General features: G+C 37.5%; 1 protein-coding gene across 36 annotated transcripts in view; it reads right to left on the bottom strand.

Annotated features, from left to right (window-relative positions):
* Window positions 1-25,473, bottom strand: part of NRXN1 (neurexin 1) — a 731,497-nt gene that overhangs the window by 217,117 nt on the left and 488,907 nt on the right. For all 36 annotated transcript variants that reach the window (XM_071805868.1, XM_071805870.1, XM_071805881.1 and 33 more), the window contains one exon: window positions 15,156-15,337. In XM_071805868.1, the coding sequence (XP_071661969.1) occupies window positions 15,156-15,337 (182 nt within the window). The remainder of the gene's footprint in view (window positions 1-15,155; window positions 15,338-25,473) is intronic.

Here is a 25,473-nt window from a genome sequence, read left to right as displayed (position 1 = left end):
ACTTGCACATGTGTGGGAGAACATGACTCAAGCAAGACCGTTTCCCTGTCTCAATTTTTAATGTTACCATACATTATAGGAGAAACGCAGCATGAATCTCTCAAATATTTTCAGTGAGAAAAGGAAGGACTACAGGGAACCAATTAGGTTTGCCAGCAAACCAAAAGTGTTTGTGACTGCTGCCTCTGAGGGTCAAAAGTAATAAATTTTTCATGCACTAGTATTCCTGATATTGCACCTGTGTCAGGGAATAGTGAAGATTAATATCATAATTAGAAAGGCTGAACAACATCTCCATTACAAGACAGATAAAGTGAAAACCCTGACAGAGTCATAGCAACCATTTCATTCATTGTTCTTCTTCCAGCTTGATGAAAGGACATATATTATCAACCTGGAATACTTCTATATTTTGTGGCAATTAAGCATCCATGACCTACCTCTGCGACTACTGAAGTGCAAAATAGCTGGTGAAGCTGCGTGACTCAACTTGGGGAGAAGGGGGTTTGAAAGCAGGATGGAAGGATGGGGTGACACAAGTAGGGGAGGTTTACCTTCCTTGGCAGAGAGGCAAACACATGCTTGTTCTCTATCGCACATGGCTGACAGCAGAAGAAAAAACAATGCTATCGATTCACATCTAAGCAGATCCTCATCAGCTGTCACTGCAAAGCGACAACCCAAAACCTGAGCTCCTGCAGTCGCAGCATGGGTGGTGCTCAGGGTAACACCCATTCCTGGAGAACAATATCAAGAAAGAGAAAACCTCTTAAAGGCTGAAAATGTACTGGGCTTTTATAATATGAGCCTGAAGCTATGACATCTATTAAAAGCTAAGGATTTTTTTAACTAGATATTTTAGCTAGACATTTTTCGACCAGCATTCTGTTAAAATAATTAGAAAGTCCCATCACAAATAGTCACTAATGTTAAGAAACCAGAGGGTCTACTTTAGAAAATAAACAGGAAAGCTTATCTTCCATGATTTGTAAGTAATAATTGTCTTTTAAATAATCTACATACACTACTGTGACAAGAAAACTTAAGAAAGATTTCACACAGCTGTGCAGCTGTATCTGCAGCCAGTGAACTGGCCAAATAGCTCATAAACCTGAAAAATAAATTGTCTCCAACTGCACATTATTCTTGCAATATAATAAAATAATTTTCACTCAGTAATCTATTTAGCCTGCTCAGGTTATTTTGGATTTACACCAGAACGGTTCAAATTACCTCACTACTCCCACACAGCAACCAAAGCAAACACTTGCTAACATTTGTGAGGGGGGCGAGGAGGCAAAGTTAGTTACATCACCACCACCTTTCCCACAAGCTGAAGAGGAGGCACATGCCAACAGTTGGTGAAGAACACACCAACAAGGCTTTGCTTGGCCAGAGAGCAATTCTCAGATGTACAGATTCAAATTTCTTTCATGCATATAGCAGCAAGGCAGTTGGATAGTCTTAAACCAGAGGGGAGGTTGATATGGGAAAGTGAGAGCATTCCACCTTGTGCTGCTGCACACAGAGTTTGCTGATGACACCAAGACCAAGGGATATTAAAATAAAATGCTTAGCAGCAGCTTACTCTCTCTTTTTTTCTGTGTCTTCAGGGTTGAAAACAGAGAACTTCACTGTGCTTATATCTAAGCATTCAACCTAAATCATTCCTAGACCTACAATTTCCAGTTAAAAGCTGAAGCAAAGTGGGAGCATAGAGCTTAAGAAGACCTCACTACACTCATCACTCACTGGCAACAGCAAGTACATCTAGGCAAATTTCAGCAAAAAACACACAGCAGAAGTCTTCATGGCATTCCCATTACTGATAGGAATGCAGTCTGATCTTGAAAGTAAAAATTGACAGGGCCTGCCCACATAACCTGCTCCACTGCTAACGATCAAACTGATAGATGGAAACTTATTTCCAATACCTGATAGCATTGTTGCAAATTAAACCAACTATTTCTTACCTTTTGCTGAAATACAGGTAAAACAACTTAGCCATGGTCCTGTTTATAACAACCTATATGTATTAAAATATGGTTTACACATCCAGTCACTTCCTGTCTTCTCTTTTAGAAACAAAACAGAGCCCACTTTTTAATTTTCTTTTTAGGAACTGTATGTAACTTAAACGAGATTATATTGCTGGTTCTTTTACTACATGCCTAATTTGCTTACCTCCTTTCCAAAGCAGAGCACTCAAAACTGGACATACTTCTGCAGCTAAAGTCCCAGCAGCACTGAGTAAACAATTAACTTCTTCACCTCCTCTGCCACCCCACGTTGCCCATACATCACACACCGATGCCTGCCTGTCTCTGCAGCAAATTGCAATCAGCCGTAACTTCCCAAGCTTTCCTGTAGAACTGCTTCTTGGCCACAATTATTCCTCATTTTATAGCTGTGCATTTGATTTTTCCATCTTAGCTACAGAACTCAGCGCTTTCCTTTGTAGAAATTCATCTTTCTGATTTCAGACTATTTTTTCATTTTATCAAGCTGATTTTTAATTTTAATCAGTTCTCCCCAGTACTTGCAACCTCTACCTCCCCTCCTCCCACACTCACACAGCTTGGTGTCATCATCCACCACACTACAGCTGTGACAAGGAGATGTGCTGGGTTTTTTTTTTCAGTTTGCATATGCAATGAAAAGCAAGGAAGAAATCAATGCCATAAGAATGTCAGTTTAAATAACCAGCAAAATATTTTTAAAAGTAGATTAGGAATACAAACCCAGAAATCTTAAATATCTTCCAAAAGTAGCAGTAGTTTTTAGTTTTGATGAAGACACAGTCCATTAATTTAGCCCTTGTCAGCACCTAGCTTTAACTATATAACCACATTAATAAGGAACAGGAAATATAACCAAGGGAGATTCTGTGTTTATTTATGGACAAGGTAATATAAGACAGATAACACAATTCTTGCAGCAATTTTAGTCTTGTTACCATCTTTATTACATGTATCCAGGAAAAATACCCAAATCACATGTCCAAGGTTTCATTATTACTCTGTATTTTCACAAGATTTTTTTTAGAATACATTAAGTTCATAGCCATCTTATTTTAGCCTCAGAGTATATACTCAGGTGTTTTTCCAGACAAGCAATTAGAAGCCTGGGAAGTCTCACTAAATGCTCCTATGAATTGTTCCATGGAGAGCAAATCTAGAAGCACCAAACAACTGCAGCATCCCACGGCACCACCACAGCCAAGAGTTATTGCCCACTGTGCAAAGTGACTTGCAGACGTGTGCATGAAATCTTGCAATTAAAAAAAATAAACATAAAAAATCTCCAAACCCCGAAGCCACCTCCAAAAACCCTGCATAGTTGCTACCATTCAAGCAACCTGTGCATGAAAATATATGCAACCTGCTAAAAAACAACCCTTTTCAGATCAAGGGCTGACAATTTTACATTAAAACATACTTTATGTTGGCTTTATTAGAAATTTCATAGTATTTCCACTAAAAAGTCAAAACTACTCTTGCTTTGAAAACAAGCAGTACAGAATCCCCTTGCCTTTTTCTGTTTGCTGAACAGCAAATCAAAACATTGCAGAAACTTGGGATATCAGGGAAGGCTCTCTGGGAAAGAAATAAAATAAAACTCACTTGTCAAATGGGACTCCCTGCTGCTGTATACCATGTGGTGCTCTAGTGAGCTGCATCTGTTCAGCTATTAAACATAGTGGTGAATATGATACCGACAGAAGTGACATTATCAAATATGCTGAGTGCTTATTAAGGCTCTATAGCATAATCTTTGCGCTTTTTATTTTAATTAGTAGAAGTTACTGTAAAGTAGCTTCACATACGATAATGTTCGTTGTGCTCGTCCCTAAATGAGACGGCACTGCTACATAATCCACAGCAAGTTTTTAAAACTCCATCTATTAAGCAAGGGAAAGGCTGGGTACTTCTGCTCCTGGAACTCTCTGTTATCCCCTGGAATTCACTGGCTCAGGAAAAAAAAACAAAAAACAACACTTGTATGGGGAAAAATAAGGCTTCAGGACATTAATGGGGTTTCACAGTGAACAGGAACACAGCCTGCAGCATTCAGTGTGTAGGCAGTAAGCCACCAGTCCAGCAGGGGTGAGGACTGAACAGAAAATAACAAGAGATTCCAGCCCCAAAATGGAGCACAATGAGATCTGTTGAGGATGGAATGCTTCAATACGATCCTTCAATCCAGAGGCCCGGGATGAAGAGGAGTACTCAATTCAACAGCAGAATATACAGAAGGAAGACTTCCCAGTCCTGTATGAGCAGTTTTTCCTAGACCACAGATAATGTTCAATGCCGCAGCTGCAAGCATGATTTACACCTCCCAGAGGGAATATCTGAATTTACATTTGGTCCTTGACTGAACATAGATTATCACCTACAAATTCTAGCATAAAAGGTTAAAGCCACAGTTGTAGTTTCATGCTGATGCACTGAAGGCTTTGGGTTAATTTCACACAGAACCGGCAAAAGTGAAGGACCTGTGTCTTGCCTTTGTTCCTTAGCATGCCTTATTCAATGTAAGGTAGGTAATTACCAAAAGCCAAGAAACACATGAGTCAGTTCCTTCAGCTAATCCACCCTCTGGAGCATCGGAATGCTTCAGTGTAAATGGGCTTACATGAACAGAGATATTTAAGCCTCTCCAAACACTTAACAGGAAAACTCACGTGTTGTTAGTGGGATTGTTACATTAAGCACCAGAACATTGACAATATCAGTTCATTAAATCCTTATCCTGTCTGTTATTATTGCAGAAATTCTTGGGACTGGCATGATCTAAGTGAAAAAAAAACAAAAAGACACTTAACAGCAGCAGCAGCCCGCTGTCAGATGGAAAGAATTGCTATCAGATTGATAGGGAAGGCAAATATTACATACCCATGGTTGTTGCTGGGAGAAAAAGGAAAATGCTACTCAGTGGCACACCAGCAGAGGAGATGCACTGCTGTCAAGCATGTTGTGCTCAGGTAAGAGAGAAAATTATTAGACATCACAAGCACGTACTAAAAAGCAGATGAAGATATAAATGGCAACCTGGGTTTCAAGAAATCCACATAAATTCCTTGCCCTGGCTCTATGTCTTGCATGACCCTGGTACAATGAGTTAGTGTCAGAGATGGTGAAAGTTAAGTAACTAAACTGGATAACAGTAAGAATCAGGCCCGGTGTGTTCAGTTCTACCCTCTGGTACACCAGATTGAATTCAGTGTTTTTATCATAGTTACTCCTCACTGACACAGTGCTGTAAGTGAAAAGTGATAAAGGCTCAAGATGATAAAACAATCTGGAAGAAAAAAGCAAACTGGCATTAAATATTAAAAGAAGTTTCCAGTTTGGTGATGACACTTAGGCATCACAGAGCAAAACCTGAATTAAACAAGTGGCCTAATTAATTAATTATGAGTTACAATTAAGGTGGTATCTCACAAAAACAGAATAGTATTAAGATGAGCTTTCATTATTAGCACAAAGTGATTAACTATAATAGCAATGTTTACTTAAACAAATGCCTGAGGCAAAACAGCAGGCTCTGTTAAATTGCCTTAGCACCTTTCACCTTCCAGCAGGAGTTTTCTGGCCTGATATAGATTCTGCTCATACTTACTCATATTTCTGCAGTTTCTTCAGACACATTAATAGTGGAAGTGGTGGGATGAAAATTGTTTGGAGTTGGGATCAGAATCTGTTCCGGGTACTAGCAGCACTTTTCTCCTAGCCTTGTTCTGCATCAACAGGCTAATTTCTCCGACTGGTATTAAAAATGAAATTGTTCATACTGCATGTTCACTGAAAAACTGCTACACTGGTACTTTGTGCTGCAGCACACATTATATCCTTATCCTCACTTAGAGCTCATCAATTTAAAAGACAGGGAGTTAATGGGCCGGATCTTGGGCTCTGGCTTATATTGTAAGAAACAAACCTTGATCCGTCCTGTTCAAACCTGGCCCTCTTTCAATGGGTCATAGTAACCTAGGAGTAACTCTCTCTTATTCAAGCTGCCATCAGGAGCTAAAAGCATAGTTTAGGATACTCTTCTAAAAGTGATGCCATTCCTCACATCTGTCTTTTTTTTTTTCCAAACCACACATTTTCAGCCCAAAGTGCCTACAACCTGCCTACACCCTGCACTGCCATGGCTTCTAACACACTGGGGAGACATGCGTCCTGCTTGGCTTTGAGCCCAGACACCCCCAGGCATGCAAATCTTCTTGTGCTTCTCTAAAATTAGACAAGAACTAGGCAGTAACAAGCTAGGAAATGTTATCAGAGCTGACTCTATTACATCACTAGATACAACAAACAATATATGCTTAACAAAATATACAATAGATCTAACAAGCACAAAAGTGGCTGACTCTTAGAAGTGACCCTCAATTATTCACAGCTCTTATTCCCCAAACAGTCACAATCATTTCCTATGATTTGGTCTTTCTTCCTTTGAGTGATCAGCCAGGTTTCATTGAACATCTCAACTGTTCTACTATTGCAAATAATAGTCAAGTGTTCTTTAAATCTTAATAAGGTTGCTTAAATGTCTGCTAAATTTTTCATCAGCTCTTTTTATACATGGCAATGTTCTGGAAGAGTTGTTGCCAAGATATTAAAATACATAACCTTCATATGCAAGGATGCTGGCTAGTAACCAATGCATGAAACGTCAGATTAAGAGGACCTGACTAGACTGAGATGGGCCTAAAACATGATGGGATAATATAACGTTAACTGCAAAAGGTGTTGCTACGGAGGAAAGATGGGTTTTTTTCTTGCTGCTTTTGTTCTTCAATTAAACAGAACTAATCAATGGTCCCCATAAAGAAGGTCTTCCATGTGCATACACCATATGGTCACCATCTGAAGCGACTCCTATGTTCCTTTAACTATACAGCATGCCTCATTCTATGGGAAAGAAAAGGTATGTAGTATAATCACTGAGACCCCTGGAAGTTGCCACCTGCTTTCACTGGGATTCACTAGGACTGCAGAATATGCATTAGCACATGAATTTGTGTCTGAGGACACAGCAAAAAAGCAACCTGAGGAATAAGGGAAGAGGAAGGAAGGAAGGAAGGAAGGAAGGAAGGAAGGAAGGAAGGAAGGAAGGAAGGAAGGAAGGAAGGAAGGAAGGAAGGAAGGAAGGAAGGAAGGAAGGAAGGAAGGAAGGAAGGAAGGGAGTTTTATATGTAAGAGGGTAAAATATCAGAGCTGCTTCATGAAGAGGTCCTAAGCCTCTTCAAGTTTATGTTCATTAAATATACTTGCTCTTTTCCTTGCCTCTCCAAATTGGTCCACTACAATTCTTAGAAAGGCACAGGTTTTGTTACTAGTATAACATGACTCAGCCCAAACCCCTTCTGTTCCTTATCTTTTCAGCATATTTTTAAGTTCAACAAGGCCTCAGAAAAATTAAGTTCCATGCTTTTGTTCTCTCCTTATGGCTGGATCAAAAGTCACATTTGTGTATGGTTTGCAACAGGAAACTCAAAGGAAGACTTGCCATCAAATTCAGTGACAAAGTTTTGGATCTTAAGCATTTCAGACAACAGATGGATTTAATTTACAGTGTAATCTTGAGATATATGAGATCAGAAGTGACCTTAGGAGCCCACGAACTGGTTTGCAAGATTATTTCATACAATGCTATGGCCACATGCATTTCTTTCTATATTGCTATCAGATTATTCTAATATATGTGGCCTCACCAGAAATGTTTTAAATATCTACCCCTCAGCCAGGCTCTACACCTTTGCTAGAAGTAAGCACCTCAGGAGATTCATCATTGTTGAGGGGTGGGCATTTTGCTATGCACACATGGTATTTTAGCTGAGAACTTAGGTCCTACTGGTTGTGCAATTTTTTCGCACCAAGAGGCTGGCAGGTGGTGACCCCAGCACACAGCATGCTTTGTGTGACAGAAGCTTTTATCCTCCCAAAAGCATGAAAGGAGCAGGGTGCATAAAGGAGTTATTAGCTGGCTGGAGCAAGAAGTGAGAACTTCTATTCATCCCAAGACAGAGGAAGAAGATGAAAAGAGTTGCTTCCCTCAAGTACGTTTCCAGACTGGGGAACCAGGACATCAGAGCTGGGAGATCAGACCTGCCACGTTGGTATAATGGACCTTGCTCTCCAGCATCAGGATTTCTCCTTGCAGTGCTCCACGATAGCCAAACTGTTTAATTATATCAACTGTCCAAATTCCATACATATTTTTCATACAGTAAGGTATCAGTGTGTTTTGTGCCAATATTAGAACATTTCCATGACCTTCTCTCAGCAATTTGGGCTGTTTACGGCAAGAATAGACCACTGTCGCTCAGTGTGCGATTACCAACTGTGTAGAGTATTCAAGATGAGACATTAACAAACATATCATAAAACACCGTTTCAGAGGTTTGGTTTTTTTAACCTATGCCTCTGCTAATACAAAAGAATAACTTAATTGCATGTTTTCAAGGCATGTCTGGACCATTTCAGTGACTTATTTATTTTCTTTCCTAGAAACATAGATCTTTAACCTGATCAGTAAGGTAAATTATTGCTGCATTTCCCTAGATTAATTAATTGCTCCCATTCTAGTTAACTTAACATTTGTGCACCTTGAATTGCATTCTCACCTGCCTGTCTAGTCTCATAAATGATTCTTTTTTTATTGCACTGCTTTTCATAATTCAAACCCATGAGCAAGTCCTTCTTTCATAGTATTTTTTCTTCAGTTTAAAGATTAACACGTAGTCTGGTTGCTGAGTTTTTTGTTTCCCAAAGAGAACAATCACTGTCCACAACAGTTAAACTTCCTATAGCGTTTTCCTTACACAGATATTAATGAGGGGGAAAAAAAAATCTTGTGTATAAGCATAATAAGGAAATATAAAATAATCACAGAATTCTGTGTTAGATAACATCAACCTTAAGTCACTTTCTTGTGCCTCAAGGTAGTAGAATATTAAATATCACAACCCTGACAAACATAATGATCCAAAGTCTTTCTAGGACTTCAGAGTGATCCCTGATGCCCACTTAGTTGATATGATGATGGTCTTATTTTCAGAGGTGCTGACTATATTCAGCTTCCATTGACTTTAGCCACAGATGTGCATGCTCAGCACTTCTAAAATATCAGATTTCTGAAACCTAGTTCTGTTTTTTTCTTTTTTTTTTTTTTTTTTAAGCTCTTCCTGGACGTGACTAATTCGATTTTAAAGTAATTACAGTCTCATGTATGTACAAGCCACCAGCGGCCTTACCAAATCTTTGCATTGCACAGATATGCATATAATAATAATAATGAATTCTATATTTGAAAGATTATTATTAGAAGAAACATTATCCTGAGAATAACTTCTAAAGATTATTAAACTCTTCCTGGGAAAATTAATTAGCTCCAACACAAACCCCTAAAATCAAAGATATTTTTACCATCAATCTCACTGAAAGTACATTCAACTCTCTAGGCACTGATCCAAATACAACTAAGTCAATAAGAACCCTTCAATTGACTATCCGTTAGGCATTAAGACCAAGACATGCAAAGTATTCAAAAGAGAATAATAAATTCATTTATCTTAAGACTCTGCTATTTTTTTCTCTGGTATGCCCAAACACAAAAGTCTGATCCACACCCAAGTTTTACTATTTCTCTTCACTTGAGGGAAGGTCATTATACTTGCATAAATGAAAATTATCCATATATGATGTATAAGTACAATAGAATCTAACAGTCAGCTATTAAAAGCCTGGTGCAGAAGAATACTGCACATGTGTAACGAGGGACAGAGGGAAGGAAACAGGAAACAATAGTCCCTTTAAGTTTGCTAAAAGTTCCAAAAAATGAGTAGGAAAAAAGTTGAAAGAAGACTTTTGCAGAATTTTCCATTAACTTAAAGCTGAAAATCAAAACCATTGGATATCAATATTATTTTGGTTTACACAAAAGTCAACATTTCATTTGGGGATATTAAATATTAGCTTAGTTTATAAAAAATAAGTATATCACACCATATATCATATCACTCAGTAAATAGCTTAGAAAATCAAGAAGCATTAACTTCCTTTTAAACTAAGAATTTTTGAACCAAAGCTGACAAAAACTCACAAAAGCTTTCACTTAATTTTTATCCACATTTTCCTCATGAAAAAACTTGCAAATGAAAATTGCCTTTCCTACAACATATATTTTAATAGATGTAGTACGTAAATAGCTAGGACAAAGAGCACAAACTGAATTTATTCGTGATCCAAACTCCAATTTTTTTAAGACATACAATATTTCCTCTCCTAGGACTGTTCACATCAGTCATTAATTGTAACGTTGAAGGCTTTACAAAGGCATTTTGAAAATCTAAGTACAATACTGATCAATCTATCATGCCAGTAATGCTGCATCTTCAGAGTATTTCAGGTTGTGTTATACTTTGCATATATTGCTATTATCTGTCTTTAATCATACTATACTTGTTCATGTGACATGTTACTATCTATTTTAAAATAGTTTGCCATACTTTCCCATCACAGTATTAATCTTGTTGGTTTACATTTTCCCTATAATATTTTTTCCTAATAAAACTTTAGAGAATGAAGTAAAAAATATCTACCATAATATACCCTGAATTTAATTTCTTTTTATTTTTGTATGTTTACTATATACTAGGTAAGATTGTCACTCTTCTCTTGCTGGAATTACAGGGTGTTTTTCTCCACCTTCCCTCAGAAAAGGGTTAGGACAATGTTCGAAATGATGCCACATGTGTTTTATTCCTTATTTTAAATGTTAGGATGTTTGTTATCAGAATGATCTCCACTTACTTCAGCAGATCCATGATATCTGTAACTGAGCTTAATTAATAATTCCTAGTACTGCTTGAGATAGTAGAAGTAAGTCCAGTTTAGCTTAAGTAGCTCGTGCACTGTAGGCTGGATGTCTTTTCTGGAAGGACTAATCTGTAAGATCTGAAATGGTCTTGCTGGCTTTATCCCCCACACAGACTTCTTGTTCTCAGTTTCAAAATCTGCTATAACCATAAAAACTCCACATTGTTTTTGTGCTCCCAAAATACTATGATTTTAAAACAAATGACACAAAGAAGGAAGACACAGAAATTGCTGACATTTTTCATCAGGCACACGAAAGGTTACGTTTTGGCATAAAGTCTTTCATTTTAACCATGAAAGACAAAAACATGGCATAATTTATACTTAAAACAATGTTTAAAAGTGCTTGAAGTCTATTGATGGAAATCTATCCTTCTTGTCTTCATTAGCAGAGCAAATACTACTTGTGCTATGTGGCAGAATGGCAGTTTCCTATGCTACCAGCATTGCCAGAATAAGCAATTTTAACTGGATTTCTTAGCCCTTCAAGGAAATATCTTTGTCTAACTTCACTTTGTTCCTCTACCAAAGAAAAGCTGGAAACTCAAGGCTGTAGCAGCACAGTGCTTGTGAAAGATGACGACAATGATGACAGACACATATATATATATATATAGCTACTTTTTTCTCCAATTACTTGGGAGAAGAGGGTGGAAAGCAAAGAAGAGCAGAGATAGGAACAGGAATCACTGACAGAATTACCTAAGGGCTTCAGAAGTCAATGAAAAAGCCAAGCACAGAAGTGCACATGGTGATTAACTGAACATTGTGTGAATAAGCTGATGCCTTTTTCTGTTTGGCATGCAGATGGATGTGGACTATTCCAAGAAGAAGGAAAAAAAGGGAGTATTAAATAGCAATTTTCAAAGCTAACTGTCCTCCTTTTAGCTGTCAACAGGAGAAGGAAGTGGCAACAGAATTTTAGGCATGATACGTATTTCCTCTTGAACCACATCTCCCAGCAGAGACTGCACAGGAAACCATTTCCATCACAAAAGTCAAGTAATAGCTATGAAAACAAATTGCTGCATCTCTGGATGACTAAATCATATTATTAATAACATTCCTTTCTTGAAGCACAGGGATGCATATGTATCATGCACACAACCAGTCCTTTATATCTACACTGCTACAGTATAGGTGGAGCTTTATAATAATCTCCCTGGAAATTTAAAGTATTTTCACTCAAACCATTAAGCATCTGGTAGTAATGCAGATTAGACATTTTTCAAAATGTTTCTCATATTAACAATGGTTATTTGAGGACGTTAAATGATTACTTTAAATAAATGTGTTCCTAACCTAACAGTAAAGCTGTGATTCCGTTGATCAAGTAGTAATTTTCCAAATCAGAATTTGTTATGAGCTTGATTTCATTTTTAGGTTTACATCATCTTTAAGTAAACAGAACAATAAAGAGGGCAAGCACACACTGAAGTACCATAATCAAACTTGTAATTTCCTCTTCCATTCCTAGAATTAACTAGGTTAAAAGCAAGCTACCTCATACCTCTGTTCTGAAACATCCCAAACACGCACTCTCCCCAACATGCTAGTGAGGACTATGATTTAATTTTTTTTTAATTCAAAGCAATAGTTCTATGTAGAATTTTTTTTGCACCCATTCTGCTCAAAATCCACTTAGAACTTATGTTTACACATCTGTCCAAGATTTCATCAGCGAGAAGGATCAGAGTGATTGTGACCTCCTGGGTAAAATGGAAGCTCAGTAACAAAATAACCTATTTCTACCACAGTATAAAACTGAATCCCAGTATAATTAAATCACAATTATATCCTTGTTATAATGTTGTAGTTGATGTAACACTGGGAAGTTATCCATGCACAGTGCATCTCAATGTACACACGCATTTAGTCCTCATGCATATCCAACAGGTAAGAGGGTGCATGCAAAAGAACAGGCAGAGTTAGACTCTTCTCTCCTTCCAGTTTTTTTTCCTTCTACTGTTCACAGCTTGTGCTTGTTTCTGGTTATTTACTAAAAAAGACATTCTTAGTGGTATCTCAACATCGGTGCAAGATGGAACTTTTGAATGACATAACCTTCCTCCTACTTTATTACAGCTAGTTTAATACAGTAGCTGCCAATATTGAAAAACTTCAATACAATAAACTGTTTTTCAAATATAACATATACACAGGCCTCTCTGTTTCTATGTTCTTCTTCATTTTTATAACTGTGATGTTTCACAACATCTTGCTGAGCTACAATAGATCTCAGGTAAAATTCTCAGAAGTGCCTACAGTTCCACTGACTTTAATAAGATATATGTTCTTTGGTACCATGAGTGCTTTTGAAAATACGGGCTTTCAACTTTCCTTTGAATACTATCCTTATTTGAAATAGATTCCAGGAAATTATATCCCTGCAGTTTTCCAAGCTTTATCTAATATTGACGATCCTTAAAAAAAAATCCTTGCCAGATGTCTTAGGATTTCAGGTCAATCCCTTAGTGTCTCCACTATAGAGAGAGAATAAAGAGAAGAAGTGCTCAGAAGGTCAGATCTCATTGCAGTGAAATTGCACAGTTATCACAGATTTTGCTCTGAGGCAGAGTGAGCTTCAGGGAGGTTCCCGAATTCTCTTGCAAGGGCAATGGGAGGAGGCCAGGATCACCTCACAGACCACAATGATAACAGATCTTTTGCTGCTTCACAGAAATTTCAAAAGACCAGTAAAATTTATTATTTTCCCCATTTCTACGAAGTCAGTTGTGTTTCTGACTATAGAAAACTCTCAGTTATTATTTTATTTTCACCATCTGTTGCTACAACGCAGGTATAAGAAATCTATTTGTATATAAAAAAAAAAAAACAAAACAAAAACCCAAAACAAACAAACAAAAAAATCAACCAACCAACCCAAACCAAAAAACATGAACAGGCAATATTTTTTCATCTCCAACTCATAATTAGCGAACCAAATGTTCATTTTAAAATTGAAAAATCAAGGCTAGACAGAAAACTGCACAAATATTATGTTTTTTATAGACTTTAGGTATAGTAAAACTACAAAAATACCCCATCCCTTAATATGCTAATGAAAAAGAACACACTGTAAGAACAAAGTAACACTGATGACCACAGTTGGTAGACCTGGTCTCAGATTGCAAAGAAACAGACAAATGATGATTAGGCATCTTATGTTAGATGTGGCTTTGGAAAGAAAATTTTTAAGTTATCTTCAGCAACACAATACTTGCCTTGAAAAGTGTCAGTTCTCAGCTTTTCTGGCACCTGGGAGAAGTTGCTTTGTTCACATTTTTAAATTAAGATTTTATAATACCAGCCAGCCATTTTGTCTGTGTTTCTCAATGTAAGAGAAGGGTATAGACAACCCCTGGATTTGATTTAAGGCCACCTTTATTTATTTACTCAAGCCAGTAAATTAAAAAAAAAAAAAAAATCACCTTGGTTGACAATACAAGAGAGTCTTTACAGAAATAAGGAGCCTAGGAAGACTGAATACCGTAATTCCCTCTAATTTTGAAAATGATCACTGCTGAATGTTTTCTGAGGGTAAAAGTGTAATTGGTTACAGATCAATAAGTAATTTCATTCAAAAGGAACTCTTCCGTTCCTGAAAGTAGAGAGGTTCTTAAATCAAAATCAAACTAATACATTAGCAAAGTTGAGACTAATCTAAACAACAAAATTTTATACTGCTCTAGTTTATCCAAACCGATCATTTATTTATGTTGCCATAAAAATATGCTTTCAATTTTCATTGCTAATTATTTGCTTTAAGGCAGCTGAAATTACTTTTTTAGACTTCCTCACTTGACGATCTTACTTTCTGCTTAAGGTCTATCATCACAAAGGAATGATGAAATCAGAGGATAAATTCTAGTATTAACAATAAGTACAGTCAATTGTGATACACTGTAATTCCCTCAGCAGATTCCAGATTAAATCTTCCAGGATTAATGTGCCTTCCTCTGACATTGCTAAAGCCTATTTTATGTAATTAGATTGCAATAAACTGCTGTATCTGCACAGGTATCACAGTATGATTTTTAGTGAAAAAGCCATATAAAGTAGCACTGTATCAAGTAAAAGGCATTTTGAGAATATCTGAGACTTTATACAGTATTGTACGCTATAAGCCATTATAATTTAGTTCACTATTGACCCTAAAAGGTTCATTAACAAACTGCTGTATTTACATTAAAATAAATAGAAAATCACAAACATAAGAACAATCAAGACAAGAAGAAATATCATGCATTTGTTAATAATACTTACAATATGCAGCTCTAAATAATCTCCAAGCCCAGTAGAACTGTCCACTCGTACCAACACAGCTTCTTTTTGAACAGTACTAAACCCTATTGCCAGTCTGTCTGCGCGAGTGCTTGGCCGATCATTAGGAGGCCACGTGTAAGTGATTTGTCCACCACCTTTGCTAAAGATATATGTTGTTCCCGCTGTAAAACAGAAATAAAGGTAATTAGCTCACTTGCACCAATGCAGACCCATACAGAAATTATATGGTCTACAAAAAATAAAAAATGTTCTCATACAGCAAATGAATTCATAGAACCAAACAAGACTGTATTTTAACATGAAGCAGTCTTTATCTCTGAAAATTTTGCAGCATGTGAAATATTAGTGCTTTTTATATAGTGCAATCAACATAGAATATAACATAATTGCTTATGCAGTGACTTAAAATACCACAGCTCTGATTCAGAAATGCATATGTATTCAAGAGAGTTCTTAAGCATATGCCTGAAAAACATGTTTCTGTGATGTGCAGAACAGGGATGAGTTGAACCAAATGCTTTCCCAAACTGGGCCTATGTGGAGAAGAAATCAAGTAATTCTAGTCCTCTCATGACTGATAAAAAAATGCAGCTCCTTATTTACACAATGAAAACGATATGCACTATGTGATACGCCATCGTGCCCAGTGAAGCAAGACATCAACAAATACATTCAGATAAGACTTCTACAGATCTGAAGTTTATCAGCTTGTGACAGATGGGGATAACAAATGGAAACATACTTGTCATGTCAGGACAAAAAGATGTCAGTCTACCATCTAAGTAAGCAATGGTTTATTTGCATAATACCCAATGTATAACTTGGAAGAGTGGAAATCTTTTCACATTATCTCCAGCGTGCACTTACAAAATCTATAATCTGTTTTAAACAAGTGTTGTAATCTGACACCACTTAGCACTTAGATGCTTAACTTCATTACCAGCATATTTCCTCTGAACTAAAACAGAAACATATCCAGACATTTTCCATTTAAAACTTGTATTCTAACAACAGCGTGTAGCAGGCAAATTGTGCACTTGATTTTTCATTTGTAAAGCCACTACAAGCTGTCCATTTCTTTTCTATGAAGATAGGTCAAAGTTTAAGGAGATGTGTCAGCACACTGTAAATACAGTCATCTAGTTTTACTAGCCATTCTAAGCTGGCTCATTGTGTGGCTACTCTCAATTGTATTAAATGGAATTAATCTTATTCCAACCAATACTTGCACCACATACTTCCAATGTCTACGTAAGGAAATAGTGCATAACAGCATACTCGTCATTTTCTTTCTTTCTTTCAAGATTGACTATATATGCCATAAGCATACAAAATAATCTAAAATCTCTTGAACATATAGACTTTTAAAGATGAAAACAAGGACTGTGTAGTTACACCACTCCTTCGACTTCCAGTTGTCTCTAAATACTGATGAGTGAGACTGCTTTGTGTCACTCTCAAAGCAAAAAGGTCACCCAGTCTTTTTGAAAATATATCCTATATTTTTTTTTCTAACATCACTTTTTCTTGATGGTATTACATACCTGCTCATTAGATTTTTTCCAGTGCCAGCAATTTGCAACATTTTATGCACTGTGCATAGCACTTAAAAAACTGTAAATCTCCTTTTATATCAACACACTTGCAAGATTGCACTGTGCTTCAAATAGATCTCTTGGCTTTTCTCTTCATGGCAAAATACCAACCTGCATGTGTTTTAGGAAAACTTGTCAACTCTCTTTAGCAAAGACGAACACAATAACAGATCTGATATCTAAGGTTTCACTTACACTCCAAGTGAAATCAGGGTTTATCATCACTGTACAGAGTTGTGCAAGAGTACTGAAGAAAGTGGCCATGCATTAAGAAGTTTGGTAATGGACATGGGCAAATGGTGTCTGGTTTAGGAATGTATGTGACAAAAACCTAATCTCCTGCTCTCCAACCCTTGCTTTCCTCATATGTGGTGCTCTGAAATTCACAATAATCTGTTGCATGCTATTCAGTAATGATGGTCAAATCTCCAGTTCTAGTATATCCCAAGACAAAGATACATGAGACAGGTAATATCACTCTTGATGGTCCCCAAGATCTCTTTGCTCCTGATGTTGACTTCAAATCTTGAGCCAACTGAGGAGTGACAGAGTTCGGACCTTCATACACTACGTGTCACATTGGTGTCTGTAGTGAAAGGTTTTATTCTGTTTTGACGAAAAACTGAGGGCTTGATCCAGAGCTCATTAAAAACAGTGACAGCCTTTCTGTTGACTTCATAAAATATTGTGTCAGATCACAAATGAGGTTCTTATAAGTAACAAAAATGAGAAGGCTAAGAAAAAACAACTCCTTACACCTCAGTGTCACAGATGAAACTGTTAGAATAGTACATAAGATTTAACTGGGAGTGCACAATTCTCCTTTTCTTGGTTGTAACAGATGTGTTTATCCAATATAGAAGACAAAGAAAATGCCTGCCAAGCGATAGTGGAGTCATACTGAATACAATGACCCAGAAGTAAGTCTCCAGATCTGAACAATGAGAGACTCTGTTGTCACAGTTTTTTGCTAAATACCGCAGTTCAAATAAACCTATGAAGAGCAAAACATTCCATACTTATGCCACATTGAAGGTCAATGTCAGCTGGGATGGATAAATCTATCTGTAAATCTTAAAACTACGTAGAATCAACATCAAATTTGATAAAAACTTGTATTTTATCCATGATAACACGTGGTTTATGGTTCTTCTACGGCAAAGCTTACCCTTTTTTATAACCGTCCATTTTGTAGTTCTGCATGTCTGGTAACAAGCTAATTAATCCATCCTGACTAATACAGCTTTGCCTCTGTCTAAGCTGTGCAGGGAGTCACATTCTTTGAATTTCCTGTATTAATTATGAAAAAAATGGGTCGGAAGGCATTTGAGACTAGGTCCTCTAGTGTTTATATTTCAAGAAAAACAAATATAATAATGTAAAATTTATTACTCTGGTATTGATCTTAGCTTACAGTCTGACCTCCCATTAACTATTAAAAGCTAGAAACTGAGCAGTTGTTCGAAACCACCCTGCTTACTATCAGTTTTGGATCTCTTAAGAAACAACAGATGAAGCCTAATTCTTTGCTCCATAAAGGCTTTTGTGCTCTCTGACAAACCTTATAATGTCTCTGCTGCTCTTTCAGAACATTGTCAGGAAAAACCAGGCATCTTTCTTCTAGCTTATGGCATTGAGTTGTTTGGGGTTTATCATCTCAAGAGAATTGAAAGCAGCAGAATTAGAATGTCAAGAATAGCAATGCCATCAGCACTGTACTTGTAAGTAGGCAAGTTTGTAACATGCCAGTTATACCTCTCAGCCACAGAATTTACTGCATCATTCTTTATGCATCCATGCATCTACACAATGTTTAAGAAAAATGTCCATACAGCTCTTTGAAATCTTAACCATGAAAGCATGGTTCCTATTGTAACAAACTGCCAGTGGTCAAGATACAGTAATGTTTTTTAATGGCCTGGGTCTCTCAAGTCCTACTTGTTTGCAAAATTCATCTTTATGAAATAGTGCATTCATTTCAGCACAGCCTGGCTGCAACTCAAGGACATCTGCTTCCCTATACAGTATTAAGCAGATAAATATTTTGTTTAGTACCCATTTACTGTATCTATTACTGCGTATGACTGCAAAGCTTTTCAATATTTGTTGCTCTGAAGTCTCATCTGATGTAGTTTGATAGTTTGCTCAAATCAATAACAAATCTACAGCTCTCTACCCTCCTCATGTTCATCCCAATTTTGTGTTTAAGGTATATTGCACTGAAGGGTAATGCACATAATTCCACTTTTCCCATTTAATGTTAGTAACTTAATGTTTATTTTCAACATTCACATCAGGTTTCGATTGAGCTCTGGATCCCAATGAACTATGATTCCATCACATTCTGTAGCTGGAAAACTAAAGACTGGAGTCTGTAGATTTCAGTAATGAAACTATAAGCTGACCTTTCATTAATAGTAAAGTATTTTTTAACTATTATAAAAATATGAAGGGTAAGAATTGCTGGTTATAACAAGAAATTATCCAATAATGTAATTTTCTTCCTTTTGTGTGTTACAGTACTTTACTTCATTCTGGGCTAGAATGTGAACCTTCTTATTCCCACTGATAAGTAATTACTTGCATTGATAAACCTGCTGAATCCAGTGAGACTATTTGTACAAGCTGCTATTAATTACCAAGAGTGAAGAATTAACAATATGAATACATATACATACATATATATATACACATTTGCACAAATATCTACATGGTGGCATTAATCACACCTGCTGTGTACAGGGGAGCATATAAATCTCCAGTAATACTTCTTTTTATGTTTTCATTTATGTATTTTCATCCTGCCCAATCTTAAATTCCAGAAAATACATTTGTTAGAAGAATGTAGCAGGACAGCTGTCATCCATCAAGTTTCTTGGAAGGCAGAGAGGACTGCTTCCTCATACAAATGTGGGATGTGCCAACCAGGAATGAGGCACTGCCGGACTTGCCATTCACAAACCAAGAAAACCAGGTTTGGAATACCTTGTTTAGCGATAGCCTTGGCTGCAGTGATCACAATTTTGCCTTGAGATACTCCAAAGGCATTGCCAGGACATGCACAAATGCAGTTAGAAAAGTAAAATGTCAGATCAAATTGAAATTGGCCAGAGATCTCAAAAACTACACAAAAAGGTTCTTCACATAATTTAACGACAAGGAGAAACAGAAGGGAAATACTGCCCCACCGTCAAACAGCAGAGGTGAACTAGTCACCAACAACACCAAAAAGGCAGAGATTCTCAATGCTATCTTCACCTATGTTGCACCAGCACTGTTGGGTGCCAGGCCTTGGGAACAAAAATCAAGGTTGATGGTAACACAGACCCACCGTCTGTGAAGGAAGAGTTGGTATGGGAACTATTACAGGAGCTTGATCCCCACAAATTGATGGGTCCTGACAATATCCCCCTGAGAGTGTTAAGAGAGTTGGCTGATGTCTTTGTGAGGCCACTGTCCATAATCTTTGAGAAGTCATGGAGATCAGGAGACATCTCTCCTCAGAGAGATGGAAGAAGGCTAATGTCACCCCCATGTACAAGAAGGGCTTAACGGAGGATCCAGGAAATTATAGGCACATCAGTCTGACTTGAGTCCTTGGGAAAGTTATGGAACAAATTGTGCTTGACAAACCTGATCACCGTCTACAACCAAGTAATCTGCTCAGTTGATGCAGAGCAACTGGTGGACATTGTCTACCTGGATTTCTCCAAGGCTTTCAATATGGTTTCCCACTGCCTCCTGACAAGAGGTCTGTGTGGTGGGGGTGGAACTGGCTGAGAGGCCACACCGAGAAGATGGTGGTAAATGGCTCCTTTACAAACTGGCACCCTGTCACAACTGAGGTCCCCCAGGGATCAACACAGGGCCCAACACTGGTTTTAATATATTCATAAGTGATCTGGATGATGGGATCAAGTATATCCTGAAGAAGTTTGCTGATGACACCAAACTGAGTGAGGAAGTTAACACTTCAGAAGGGAGAACTACCCGGCAAGATGATCTGGATAAGCTGGGAGAGTGAGCTAACAAGAACCTTATGAAGTTCAAAAGGACAAGCGTAAGGGCTTGCACCTGGGGAAATACAACCCAGGAGTGAAGCACAGGCTTGGATCTACCTGGCTGGGGAGAAGCTCAGTAGAAAGGTACCTGCGGTCCTGGTGGACAACAAAGCTCAGTAAGAGTGATCAATGTGCTGCTGTGGTACAGAAATCCAACAGAATGCTGGGCTGCATCAACAAACGCATCACCAGCAGAGACAAAGAAGTCATTATCCCACTCAGCACTTATCAGGTCACACCTGGAATATTGTGTTCAGTTTTTGTCCCTGCTATACAAAAAAGATGTGGGCAGGCTGGAGAGGGTCCAGAGAAGAGACACAAAGATGATCGAAGGACTAGGAAGCTGTCATAAGAGGAAAGGCTGAGAGAACTGGGTTTGTTCAGCCTTGAGAAAATAAAGTTTAGAGGATACCTCATCACCATTTTACAGTATTTAAAAGGTGGCTACAAAGAAGATGTAGACACCCTTTTTACAAGGAGTCACATGGAAAAGATGAAGGGTGATGGGTACAAGTTACTCCTGGGAAGATTCCAATGGGATAGAAGAGGGAAATTTTTCACAATGAGAACAAGCACTCATTGCAATAACCTCTCCAGGGAAGTGGTGGATTACCCAACATGGGACAATTTTAAATTTCAGCGGGACAGGGTGCTGTGCCATCTTGTCTAGACCTTGCTTTTGCCAAGAAAGGTTGGACCAGATGATCCTTGAGGTCCCTTCCAACCTGATATTCTATGATTCTATGAAAAGTACACAGAATTTCCATATATAGATTTGTACAGATCTTCTAAGGTAAGAAAATAAAGGAAAGCTTCAAGTCTGAGACAATATCTGCCAGGAGAGAGAGGGAAGTGTTTAAAAAAAAAAAAAACAGTTTGGTGGATTAAAAACCAATTCTTCCATGACTTTCTTCTCAGAGTGCAATGTGTTATTAATTATTTACAGAGGACAGAGAATATATGCCATAGCAGTTGAGGTGAGAAGGGAATGCCCATTAGGGTTAACCATGGGAAGAAGATGGAAAGAGCTTCTGGAAGAAGTATTTCAAACTAAAGATCAGATTCAATTGAATACTTCCTGAAGGTATTCTGGTACATTCTCTCCCACTAATCCAGGCAGGACCCTGAATGTGGATTGTAGCTTCTTTGCTGCAACAATGATATCAAGTTTCTCTAAGTACAATCTATTTAACAGCAAAAGAGGCATATTGGATGGGGAAGAAGATTTTCAAAGCTATCATTGCCTGTAGCTCTCCAAAAAGCTTGAGCCATAGTGGTAAGAATGGAGAAATGTCTAATTTTCTGGCCAGGATCCATTTAGACTTGTGGATAATAGGGTCTAGGAATGTATTTATGAATTTCCTTGGACAACACTCAGCTTGGCAAACTTTTAAGGGTCATAGTTTTCCTGGAAATTGAGCACCACTCAAAATAATTTCTACTTAGGTCCTTAAAGCAATCTGACTGCGTGCTTGAACTATGACTGATGTAGTCTTTTCATGCTGGTACATTTGTCAAATGTTAGATCACAAACTACATAGCATAATTCCTTATTAATTCCATTACTTCATTTATTGATCTTCCATTATACCAGAATAACTGTAAGAAGAATCACTGACCAAACCAGCATTGACGAAGACCATTTCTGGGTTTTGTTATTAATATATTCATCCATTATATCATCTTGCCACTTCAGGTAAAGATGCTAATGAAAATAAAGAACAGAAAATGTCTGCCTGCCTACTGTCAGCCTTCTGCAGCACCCACCTTTCACTATGCTACAGCTAAGCTCTAAATTTCAGTTTTTCTGTAAGAGACACTGAAGCCACATCATGTTTACAGTGGCTGCTGCTAGCTGAATCTCCATGCTTCCAACACTGTTTTGGATACTACTGAGGCATCTGCTCTCTCTGCATAGGTTAATACTGTGTTGATTGTAATCTAGAACTGGACCAGGTTTCGTATCATGGCACATGTATTAAAAGTTAAGGTCAAGAAGCTAGTTTCAACCACACAATAACTAGATGAATATGACCTCAACCACCTCAATCATCAGCTGTAGTAATTCGTTGAAATGAGCCAACAAAGCAGTATCCCCAGGATATAAAAGATGCTGAAACAGAAGAGCCTTCACCTCATTGCTGTTGTCTACTGCCTCTTCCAGTTTATCTATCAACCAGTTAACACCAGCATTAAACACGTAGAGATAAGACACAGCCTCCTACATTCCTTGACAAACAGAAACCACGTTACGTAGCTACTATTAATGCAAGCACAACTTCACATTGTATTATAGAACTTTTCTTCCCAAACTACTAAAGAGACCCTGATTTGCTTTGTCAGAGCCTAGAAGGCTCTTCAACACACTACATCCAAGTTTTTACAGTGACCTGTAAAACAATGCTGTTCATGGTTTTTTTATATTCAGCTATCCCCAAGAGCTGTCTCCAGGTAAAGGTCTAGATGATAATAGAACACCACAGTCTCAAGTCAAGCTGAGCATCCTGGCCTTTGCAATTACATTTATTGCACATTCGTGGCAGTAACACAGAAGCTAAGCTTTTTCCTCAGACCACAAGACTTGCTACATGTAGCTTAATCAGCTTGGCACCATGCTCCCCTTCCAAACACACACGTATGCATGTGCACAAAACAAAACAACCAACCAAGCAAAAAAACCCAAGCAAACAACAAGAACAAAATAACAACTACAAAACTACTTCTTTCTTACTCCTTCTTTCCTTTAGTCTTTGGCAATGGTGTTTGGAGAGTACCATGGCCTGATAAATGCTTTGGAGGTTGCAAAACAGCATTCTCACCTGTCTAAAATGATCCCTACGGTCTTCCCAAAAATTGACTTTCTGGCAACAGGCTCTTAATAAAGTGGGGGAAAAAATACTCCATTCCAGTTTGAATTGCCCTTGTAAATTTAATTTCCCAGTTTCAAATGTGAAGTCTTATTTTCAAAACGTTTTTCTGTGGAGCATAACCTTATGGAGCTGGACAACATATCCCCTGCCCTTGCTCATCCTCCAATTTCAATTTAATAGTCAAGTTCAGACAAATTTGAGAGAAGAACAGGCAGAAATTTCAAACAAAATTTACTCTTAGCAGTTTAATGAAAATCAGTTTCTTTGTAAAAGGGAAACAGGTAGAGCTCCACCACTATACTTTTTGCTTGGCGATAGCCTGTAGGGCACTTGGTGGTTGTGTATTGGTGGGCCAGTCAATATACTCTGTGCTACGCTAGCCAGATAGTGCTGCCACACATATGAATTGTCATCAGGAGCTCTGGGGGAAAAGGAACAGAAGCTATTGGATTCTTACAGTAAGAGAGAGTAACATTTGGGAAACAAGGCATGGTCAGGATTCATTATTTTTGCTGCTTTTGGGACAAAATATTCATATTTTGATCCAAAAAATACCTAGTTCTGTTGATTTCAATAGGGTCATCAAGGAACAAACAACTAAAACTTGTGAGTAATAAAGGCTCAATGGATGTGTATGCTTGTAAAGGACAAGTCTTATGCAGCTTAGCATCAATATTACAAGTTAGCATCAATCTTACTATCAAAAATGACACAGATGGTTAAAATAAAAGTTTCAAGGAATTTAAAGGATTTCCAACTGAAGTGATTCTAATATCTTCATTCAAATCAAGTAGCATCTTACATCTCGAATGACCCCATTGATTAGATTAGATCACTTAACTGGTGTAAAGTACTACTCGGTTTGAGTAGGCACATCAAACTAAGAGCTTTCAATTTCACTTAAAATGAATATAATTTTGAGAAGGACCTTAGCTGAGCAAGAGCTAGCTGAAAGAGAATGCAAAAATTAAACTATATGTTCATCTGACTTATTAACAAAACCTGATTTACTGAAAGCCAATAGATTTCATAGTAAAATTATTTTGAATTGAAACATCCACAGTAGAAAAGTTCTGGGATTTGTTGATCTCATTAGCATGTTCATTTATACAAAAATGATGATTTATTTTATGAAAGAGTATGGTTTTTCTAATGCAAATCTGACACAGGCTGGTAAAAGAAAATTATTGTTCTTCTTCAGAATCTCTCAGTTTAAAAATTTTACTGGGTGTCTATTACCCCTCACTTTTCCAGTGTGGATGGCAGTTCAAAATGAATTTAGAATATTTCTGTATTAAATACAAGCCAAGTAATTCCCCATTATTGCCTTCTACCTTTATGTAATGTAGATGGCTAGAAAATTATATATTTCTGAAATCAAAGCCTGCTTTAAATGTCATATTGCAGTCAACATGAAACATTTTAATCCATTATAACTCTATTAAAGGTAACCAGGATACAACGTGTCTGCACCTGGAAGCTTGCCAAAAAGTCAGATGGAAATTAAAAGTCAAATGTTTATAAGTAAGGGAAGTTTTTTTTCCTCCTACAACCTTGTCAACATACAGTTAAAGATAAATGCCTTGAACAGTGTCTAGAGAAGTGGAAATTGCATTGTTGGGAAACATGTATGAGAAGGCAATGAGATGAAAAATATTTCCGGACAGACAGAATGTAAAAGCATCATCAGGCTGATATTAGTAAACTCAAGTACTCCTGAAGACAATAAGACTGTTCATACTCCTTACCTTAGGAAATGTCAAGGCCCTAT

The sequence above is a fragment of the Patagioenas fasciata genome, chromosome 3, assembly GCF_037038585.1.
Source record: "Patagioenas fasciata isolate bPatFas1 chromosome 3, bPatFas1.hap1, whole genome shotgun sequence".
In the NCBI taxonomy this organism is placed as follows: domain Eukaryota; kingdom Metazoa; phylum Chordata; class Aves; order Columbiformes; family Columbidae; genus Patagioenas; species Patagioenas fasciata.
The sequence above is the reverse complement of the archived record's forward strand: the minus strand, read 5'-3'. Positions and strand labels throughout refer to the sequence as shown.